Source organism: Henckelia pumila, chromosome 2, assembly GCF_033568475.1.
Source record: "Henckelia pumila isolate YLH828 chromosome 2, ASM3356847v2, whole genome shotgun sequence".
NCBI lineage: Eukaryota > Viridiplantae > Streptophyta > Magnoliopsida > Lamiales > Gesneriaceae > Henckelia > Henckelia pumila.
Window position 1 is genome coordinate 152,571,033 of NC_133121.1, and position 9,965 is coordinate 152,580,997.

At 32.7% G+C, this 9,965-nt stretch overlaps 2 protein-coding genes across 2 annotated transcripts; both read right to left on the minus strand.

The window, feature by feature from the left end:
• Positions 1 to 1,798: 1,798 nt before the first annotated feature.
• On the minus strand, positions 1,799 to 2,740 carry LOC140878715 (mitogen-activated protein kinase kinase kinase 20-like). The gene has a single exon (XM_073282328.1). The coding sequence runs from the start codon at positions 2,738 to 2,740 to the stop codon at positions 1,799 to 1,801; it is 942 nt and encodes a 313-aa protein (XP_073138429.1).
• A 1,561-nt stretch (positions 2,741 to 4,301) lies between these two features.
• Positions 4,302 to 7,206, minus strand: LOC140885116 (uncharacterized). The gene is made up of 7 exons (XM_073292047.1): positions 7,159 to 7,206; positions 6,163 to 6,216; positions 5,952 to 6,057; positions 5,801 to 5,869; positions 5,190 to 5,333; positions 4,597 to 4,798; positions 4,302 to 4,449 (listed from the first exon to the last, which is right to left on the minus strand). The coding sequence occupies exons 1-6, from the start codon at positions 7,191 to 7,193 to the stop codon at positions 4,667 to 4,669; spliced, it is 540 nt and encodes a 179-aa protein (XP_073148148.1). The 5' UTR covers positions 7,194 to 7,206; the 3' UTR covers positions 4,302 to 4,449; positions 4,597 to 4,666.
• Positions 7,207 to 9,965: the final 2,759 nt, after the last annotated feature.

Consider the following 9,965-nt stretch of genomic DNA (forward strand, 5'->3'; position numbering starts at 1 on the left):
ATGCGATGACACATTTAAGATAAAGAAGTGGTTTTTCAAATATCAAATTTTTTAATCGGATAAAACCAGTTTTGTTTCACGGAACGAATAAAATCAGTTTTATTAAGTGAATTATAATCCTATTTTCGTATTATTTAATTTGTTATAACCTCGAGTATTTTGGAAATATCGTAATTTGTAATTTTGTAGTGTAATTTAGTTAGGATTTTGGTTCAATCAGATTTTCTTGGATTTCGTGTGTGTGTGTGTGTTTTCTCATTTTTTCTTTTTTTTTTTTTTTAAATGGCTGTACTGAAATAATATATATATTTGTTTCCCAATAGATTGGAAAAATAATTTGAAATAAAATATTCAAACAAAATTATTATTTTATCTTACTTTAATTCATTTAAAAAGAATTGCTTTTTTTTTTTTAATTTCAGAATTGCATGTTTTTTCAAGACAGTTAATGTTGTATATCATGAAAAACAATAAAAATGTTACAAATTTAAAAATTGAACAATATATTTGATATATGAGAAAAATAAAAACAATTAATATTTATAATTGATGCGAAGGTAAAGTTACTGTAGTGTAATCAGTACTGACTCGGAATGCAACCTTTAGGATATCCAAGAAAAAAACAAAGAGTTTGAGGTTGAATTTATGTATATGGAATGGAGGTGAGCTTCATGGACATGATTGAGAGTTTAAATCATATACGCCACCTGAGACGCCTTACCAACTCGTCTATGGTTTTATGGGCAATTTTTGCTCTTTATTGGTTAAAAGATAAGAGTATTTGACATTATATATATTCTAAGGCACATATTTTGTACCAAATTTCAGTACTGAATATTATTTTTCAAAAAAAAAAAGTAAATAAATATCAATTTTAAGGTATAACTAGTGATCAGACTGTTTTTTTTTTAAAAATACCTTTTTTTTTTCTCCACTTACAAACATCCTAAAAAAAGTGTTGAGATATAAAAATTCCAACCAGAATTTTAATACTTGAAAAGTAATGATAGTAAATTTAAAATTCTGTAAACAAAAAATCAACTATATATGACATGTACTGTAAAGAAAGTTTCTTAGTTTATTATTTATTTGGGTTATATATCAAGAAATCCAAAATGTTAAAATATAGCTTCTCTTTCATCTATGCAATGCATATATCAGGCATCCCTTGATCACCTTAACAATGACGGAATAAAAAATTATCAATCTACTTGGGCTAGAATTTTAAGTCTTCCAATGCTTTAATTTTTTGAATTGAGCTACTCGGACTAATATCAAATTAATCCAAAATTATTCAAAACTAATACATAAAAAATTTCAAAAAAACTTTGTGGGTGGCACATTATTTAGTTCCGCCCTTGCAACTTAATTAATATATTTAAAAAGAAGAAAGGAACTTTGTCAAAAATATTGATTAACAGTATATTGTTTTAACACAAATATAATTCTAATCATAATTATATATAATTGTAGCTTATATAAATATTGCAAAAGTATTGCGATCAGTGCAAGTTCAACTAGCTAGCTAGTTTAACTTCATAATAAAAAATATTATTGAAGTTACTCCCAAATTCACACGTCATATATGTATACATGCAGAATCGATCACATGCTAATTAATCCACAACAACATGTTCAAATTAAATAGTGTATGTATACGGCCTGTTAGAAGATAGATATTAATACAATTAAGTAATTCGATCGATCGATCCATTTACAACGTACTCCAATAATATTCTTCAATTCCTTAATTTGAATATTATATATATATATATATATATTAATTACACACACAGGACTAGCTAACTGCTGCTGAATGATGGAGACGAAAGCAGGTGGGGACCAACGAGCTGATGCCGTGAGACAATCTTGATGCGAGATGATGGTGGCGGCGGCGGCGGCTGTATCTTCCGGCAAGAGGGGCGGCTTTGATGAAGGGATGATCAAGAAGCACGTGGGCAGTACATCTTGATGTTGGATCCTTAACAAAACATTTTTTAAGAAAATCCATGGCCTCTTTGGAAATCAGCTTCCTCGGCATCTCCGGAATCTGATCGCTACAACCGATTTTCATCATCACATCAGCGGCATTCATACATGATTTATCAAACTTCCAAGGGGAATTATTCCCTGTCAACATGGACAAAACGGTGCATCCCAAAGACCAAACATCCGATTGAGGTACGTATGTTTGATTGGATATCGACTCCGGCGCTGCATAAAGAACAGTACCCCTGAAACCCCCATCATCATCATCTTCATCGCCGCCGCGGCCACGCATGTTAAGAGCACTTCCAAGGTCTGCGAGCTTCGCAGTATCTTCAACACCAGCTTCTTTAACGATGAGGATATTGTGGGGCTTAATGTCGCAGTGCACGTACCCCATTGCGTGCATATGAGAAAGAGCCACGAGAATTGATCTCGTGTGCTTCTTGACAAGAGGCTCCGGCAAGCCTTTGTTGATATCGGCCAAACAACCTCCGGAGGCGTACTCGAGAAAGATATTGTACAACTCCTGACCATCTTCTTGGGAAGTCTCGTCCCCGAAACATCGGATGATGAACGGACAATTGTTGAAACGATCCAACAACTTCCTTTCTTTCACTAGTGATTTGGATTCCGATGATTTTGATGATTTTACAGCAACCACCAGGCAGCTGCTATCTTCTTGTTGGATTAAGCCTTTGCTCACAAAGGCGAAACCACCTCTTCCCAATTCTTCTCCTCTAATCCAATGCATTTCTTTGTGTGTTTCTTGCGTACGTTCTTTTCAGAATTTGGTTTAAGATGAAAAGCTAGAATGGATCGGAAGGTGTTTATATAGAGGGAATTCCCGAGCGCTTACAATTTGTATTCTGTGAGGAGTGTGGTTTTCTAATTAGGATGGGATTTTCATTGATTGCCTAATTAAAATCTATTAGGAGACCAATTTAAAATTTACAAGTTCAATGTAATTTGCTTTTAAAATCAAATTTACGAGTTTAAAATGTGATCACATTTGTAGCTTTTGCAAATTTATATTAAATATTTTCAAATTTACGAGTTTAAAATGTTGACAAAATTTTAATATTTGTAAAGGGGATAATATATATATGTCTTCACCCCAAAATTATATGGCCCCTTTGTTTTTTTTTTTTTTTTTGTTGAAGACGTTCTTTTAGTTTTTTTTTCCTTGTTCCTATTATTTTCCCAAACTTTAATTTCAAATCCAATTTTAAATTCAAATCCAATTCAAATTCTAATTTTTAAAAGAACCAAACACATTGTTAGGAATATAACTAACATCAATATTTTTTCAGTGTATTTTGCAAATTATAGCTTCTAAACTTTTTCTACAAATATTTTAATTTATAATATATTATCGACATAATCCTTTCTACAAGATGATAATATTTATCACTAATTCATTATTTTTAAATTTTTATAACAATTACAATGAGTAAACATAAAAAAAACATATAAATTACAAGTCCAAAATGAAATTTATAAACCACTTAGGCCACAACCAAAACCAAATATTTTGTTTTCTTTTTCTTCGAATATCATATGCTGATAGTTGTTAGTGGTTGAGTACTTGAGTTCGTGCATATTCTTTTTTTTTTTTTTTGGGGGCCAAAAACACTTCTTAATACTATAATCCTTTTGAAATAGTTGCTCGATCGGGTCACTACAAAGATCAAACGTCTGTCAATCGTTTTGCACAACAAGGTTAGTTTCTCGGACAAGATTGTCTTCTCTTCTCTTCTCTAGTGAAGCCGAAGATCCAATTCTATAGTTAATTACATGGTTGTCATTTGGTCACATTAATTCAGCTGCATTGTATCGCTTGAATGTTGTACGGTAAGCGTTCCCGAAAGGGACTTATAGAAATGGTTCAGAGGATGAAAAAGGTATCCAAGTGTCTCCCAAAAAAACGACTGGGATTCTTACACTCTCGTGCTCTCTAAGCTTGGCTTCTGCCAAAATCCAGATCAAAGGCTTCAAAAAATTCTTGTTTTATAATTTAATTACAAAATTTTTGAAAAAAAAATAAATTAAAAACAAAATCACGATTAAACGCTAGTTATGATAATATGATATGCTATACTTTAAACTATTAACTATCAATCCCTAATAAATGTCCAATAAATACAGCTTAAAACCCCATATATAATTTCTGCTACCTGTTAGAATGAAAATATTGTTGCTATGAGTAGGGAAAAAACCTACCATACTATTGGGTGAGTATGCTACACCAAATAAGTACTTCTCCGTTTTGTTTTTTATAAGATGTTCGCACGAATATCTAACTGCAAAACAAAAAAACAAGAGTAATTCTCCCGATGTAGCATAGACTTACGCCATACTTTAATGTTCACGTTTCGAATCTACAAATTATTCAGCGAGTATGAATTTTCGTGTCTTCTTATTCGGAAAGGATTGTGACACAATCTTAATATCTTCCAGATCCTGGAATCAAGAAGAGCCAACATTTATCACCTCAATTTTGAAAACTAATGATCTTGCTACATAGCCAATATTAGGCATTAATGGAGTTTTTGTTCGAATCTAGGTGAGAAAAAGATCATGAGTAATTTTCTAAACGAATAATGTTACCTATCAGAATATAGGGGCACTGCTTGGCTATTAAAAAGTTGAATCTCGTCCTTCAGCATCTGTTTCAAGTTTAAAATTTTCCATTTGAAGAAGGAAGGCTCGTCTTCCGAATCGGCCATGGGGCACCTCCCATTACAGCTTCAATTTCTTGTATCTCTCGTGGAACTTTCGTCATGTTTACGCAACCATCTGATGTAACATACTGAAAACGTACAAAAGAGAGCACATGAGTTGCATATTTCTGATTCTGAAGTTTTGAGATTTTAAAATACGGTCGTAACTTCAAAACATTAGACAGAACCTTATATCACAAAAGGTTGGAAGAAAATTATGATATTTTTGATGATTGAAAAGGGTAAAACCAGCTGAGCCATTCATTAATAAAGTGATTATAACTTCAAATCAAGATCAAAGGACAAGTGGAAGCCAAACCATGATCACCCCAAGTCAATATAACCAGTTCAACTGTACAAGCTAGCAAAGGCCTCTTTATGAAATTAGTAAATTTGAGATTCACGACAGTGAGAGAATATTAAATAAAAGGTTAAAAAAATATACTGATTCTGTTAAAGAAAGATGAGCCAAGGAAATACCACATCACTTTCAATTCGAACCCCTCCAAAATCTCTAAATCTGATGATCTTTTCCTGGTTGAAATATTTTGATGTTTTGGGATTTTCCATTGCAGGAAGTAACAAGGCATTAATGAAATAACAACCGGGTTCCATAGTTATCACCTGCAGTTGACCCATCACAGAGACACTGTTAAAATTCTCACGTAATAGTTAATGAAAATCAAGGATAGATAAAGATTTTACAGCATGAGTGTCTACCAAAATATGATGCAGATATCAAAGAAGAATTGGAGCGCAGTTTGCAACAATTTAACAACAAAGAGATTATGCAAACCACATCTCTTTGTAAGATAATTGAATTTTAAGGACACTGAAATTTTGTTTGAAAAAAGACGACATACAGGTTATTACAACTAATATTTACACTATGGAAACATCAAAGTTCAACACTATAACAAAAGAAACGGTAACATGGAAACAGAATAGCTAATTTTCACAGTGCAGGTTTTTAAAACAGAAAATATGGAAAAAAAAATGTAACATCAAACTGACTGGTCAATGCAGTACATTTTGAGACCCATCAAGATTTCAAAATTAAATTTAGCTTAAATACGACTTCAAATGTGTACCATTCCCTCCAATAGTTCTCTACTCGTGCGCAAGGCCTTAAGTCCAGGTTCTTTTGGTCTTTCAGCTCCCTAAAACCAGATCAGTAATATAAAAATGAATTTAACTGAAATTGAAAGAACATAAAACTTACAAGAAACTAATCAGATTAACCTTTAGGTAACCCCCAGGATCGTGGGTATCAATACCCAAAAGGTGCCCTAGGCCATGAGGCATGAAAATAGCACCCAGACGCTCATGATTCATAGCGTCAATGTCCCTTCAACCATCAGATAGTCATAGCATGAACAAGTGTTTAATTGGTTGTGTTTATTTCGTACATATGGCAATAAGAAGAAAGCACGCAATCAAGAAACGTATATACCCATATAGGACGTTTCCATTCTTCAATGATTCCAGGATAGTTCTTTCAGCCAATCTGCAAATGAGAGAAAAATTTATTGATTTGTTACAACTACTTCCTATAGATATTCATGTTATAACTGTCGCTCATTAAGTTTGCACGTGCCTTTATCTTGGATTGTTACCTTATCGTCCTTGTTATAAGAAAGGCAGAAATAGGGACCCAAACTATTTTTCTTATGCTTAATTCTCCTTGTTGTCCTCTTAAGTCTCCACCCCCAAATTCCATCAAAATGTGCTTCTAGAAAATAAGGGGTGTGAGTGTGAATTTGGAGAAGAGATATGGGGGGGTATATTAGGCAAAGCAACCTAGGAAGGAGAAAGGGAATAATGGCAGGATTGGAAAAGGGGGAAGGTGATGATGCTGACAACTGGGTTGGAGGTTAATGGTTGCTAGGTTTCGCAATGGTTCATGATTTGACGACTTGCAACCAATGGGTAAAGCACTCATGGCTAGATCAGCAAGACAATGCTTATTTTTTGTGAGCAAGCGCAAGTAAAGATGATGGTTTAATTTTGTGACAAATGAAAATATTTTTACAATATTATAGACATAATCACAGATGATTGAAGAAGCAATATCGCTCAACTCATTTTAAATCTGATCTTCCTAATAAATTGATACCGTAACTTGGCCGTGCAGGAGTGCAAGAAAGGTTTGGTGGTTAGATAACCAACTTTTTTAAAAGTTACATGTCCCTTACAAAATATTAATGAATTCATACAAATATGTTATCAGTTTCATGCACAAGTTTCTGCTATATTGATGATTAGTACAAAATTTCTATGAGAAAATAATGTGCTCGCCAAAAGTATTATGCATCTCGTCAAGATGCTTTGAAAATAAATTAGTAATAGAATTAAGCTCTACAAAACAACTTATATTTGAGATAAATCAGCTGGTCACTTTGCGTCAATAGCTACTAAATATCTACAACTTTCAAATGTGAGTTCTTACTTGTGCATGTCAACCCAGTTTACTCCAGGACGCATATTTGAGATGACAGCATCATGTGCACGAAGGACAACCTGCAAACCAAAAAAGATACAGAAGTAATATACATTACAGGTTACAAGGAATTGGTCTTATTAACATGCTTTTTTTTTTTGTGTGGAGGAATTGGATTACTAGATATTCTCCTAAAAGACCTCTGATGTTGATGCTAATGAGCTTCTACTTTTGCAAATTGATAATCTGATTTAGTTATAAATTTTCGTGCTAGAGGGTTAGAAACCTCTAAAATCAAGTTTTCATAGAGAATATTCCTTTTTTGGATTCAACAACGGCAGCTATGCTACTTCAGTGTAATATGATAGCGGATATGAATTTTGAAAGTCACTTCAATGTGATGTGAACTTTCAAAATGTTGCTGGCTTCCTGCAATAATATCCAAGCGTGCGCTTACTACTACTCAAGAGTGGAAAGATGGAAATCCCTACATATTGCTGCGGTTGACGAGCCTCTCATGAATTAAATACAATAAGTAAGTGATTCCAACATAAATAACAAAACACTCACGTTATATACTAGAGATTGATCCTCTGTAAATTTTCCATTAACCTGCATGCAATCACATTTCTTGTTATTACAAGACAGGATCAAACACTCAAAACAATGACCTCCACAAACTAAAGACACTTTCATTCAGAACCCAACGGACAACAAGAAACTATTCATGCTTGTAAACATAAAGAGTAAACAAAGAAAGACAGTTATTGATATTTCAAGGTTAGAGCACAATGTAAGTAGGCAGATCAAGTCCTCTACTGATTGTTCAAAGTGTACAGACAAAGAAAAGCAGTATCTACGACCTCTTTGTGTTATTTGCAAGTCGATATAAAGGTATAGTAACATCCCATGAATATAAATGTTCACAATCTGAAATTAATCACAAAAATAAATTTATAAATAATTAACTGTACGATCAGGCAAAGATAAAGATGCATCAAATTTGTTAGGTATTGCTTGAACTAGACAGAATAAAAGGATGCCCTGGCAAATTGTTCGTGAAGGGGAGATATATTTTGAACATTGTGTAAAATTGATTTAAATTTGGATAAAAGCTCTAATAAATTTGTGTTTAATTTACAACTTGTTTAATGTTAAATATATAATAAATAATATAAAACTCAATCATAAATGATATAACACTATGCGGTGTTAGTTTTAACACACGAGTAGATGAAAGGATCAAACCGGGAATTTTTGAGAAATATTTGGCACGAAATCGGCAATGTAAAAATATTTAGGACTGAATCGGGAACTTTTGAGAAACATTTAGGACCAAACCGGGAACGTCCAAACATTTAGGACTGAACCGGGAATGTGTCCAAATATTTAGGACTGAACTGGGATTTTTCCCAATAATTTTCATTATTTCATCCAACTAACATAATTCAACAAAAAAAAATTAAATTAGCATTTATTTAATATAAATTAATATGTGTATGTATATATATATATATATATATATATATATATATATATATATATATATATAATCGGGTATCGGGTCGGGTATGGGTAGGATACTACTACATCCTCCTTCATCCCCATTTACGAGATCCCCATACCCATTTATCAATTTATTTAATCGGGTCCAAAAAATGCCTCCATATCCTCCTCCGTTCGGGTCGGATATCGGGTTCCCCATCGGATTCGAAAGAAATTGCCATCCCTAGAGCAGATTCACTATTCTCTTCGAGTCAAATCCAAAGCTCTTTCTTTTTCCCCTTTTCCTTTTTTCTTTATTTTTTGATTTTTACTTTTGAATCCAAATCGGAAACTCAAACAAAAATTTTCATTTTTATTACACTTTTTTTATAAAAAAATTCGGATACATGGTTATAAGGTACATATTTTTTAGCTTTCTGTTTTTGGATAACATTTAAGTTCATCCTTCAGATTTCGGTTTGAAGTGTGTTTACCTCCAAAATATGGTTCCTTTGTACATACTTGTCAGGGCTTGATATGAGGTGAATGAGTCCATCGCCTCAGGCCCAGGTCCAGAGGAGGACCCCCAAAAAATACATACTACTATTATTACTGTACGTGTCCCATAAAATTTTATTTACTGTCATGATTTCGCCCAAAAAATGATAGTATTACCGCATCGCATGATAATTAAGGGAGAACGACTCTTGGGTTTCAAGATTTTCACCATTCTCTTTCATTATCGATTCTTGGATTTCATAACCATATACGATATTTTTTATTTTTATTTCACTTTTTCTGATTTTTTTAGGAATGTATGTAATATTTTTTATTCATGGGAATGATTAGGGTTATAGTGTAAAGAATTTCTCCAACTGATGCATTAATTTTTTTGAGTTTCGTATATTGTAAAATAATTGATGTTTTTGCTGATAAAACAACAAAGTTTTTAAGTGATTATTTAGAACATTTTAGTTTTATTATTTAATGAAATTATGAATGTTTTTAACATCATATGGGTTTTTTATATAAGTAATTCTATAGTACCTAGCATGTTTAGTATTGAAAGATTCTCTTTAATAATTTTTAAAAATTGAAAAAACTAGTTTAAGGGCCAAATTTTAAAGTTCGACTCAGGCTCAAAAAATCATAGGTACGACATTAGTACATATCAACCAAGGAAAACTCAAACATAATCGTTGGTTTAGATTTTTGTCGAAATTCCAAAACAAAATCAGTTTATCCGAAGATTGCTCTTTTTCTTGTACTCGCCCAAGAGGTAATGACTATCTCCACTTGAGATAGGTTCCGGGCGGGTTGGACAAACCTGG

Excerpts from the sequence above, each read along its gene's own strand:
- LOC140878715 (XM_073282328.1), bottom strand. The coding sequence starts at position 2,740 with ATGCATTGGATTAGAGGAGAAGAATTGGGAAGAGGTGGTTTCGCCTTT.
- LOC140885116 (XM_073292047.1), bottom strand. The coding sequence starts at position 7,193 with ATGCGTCCTGGAGTAAACTGGGTTGACATGCACAA. Across the intron at positions 6,217-7,158 it reads AACTGGGTTGACATGCACAA|ATTGGCTGAAAGAACTATCC; the intron begins GTAAGAACTCAC and ends TCTCATTTGCAG. Across the intron at positions 5,334-5,800 it reads GAGAACTATTGGAGGGAATG|GTGATAACTATGGAACCCGG; the intron begins GTACACATTTGA and ends GGTCAACTGCAG.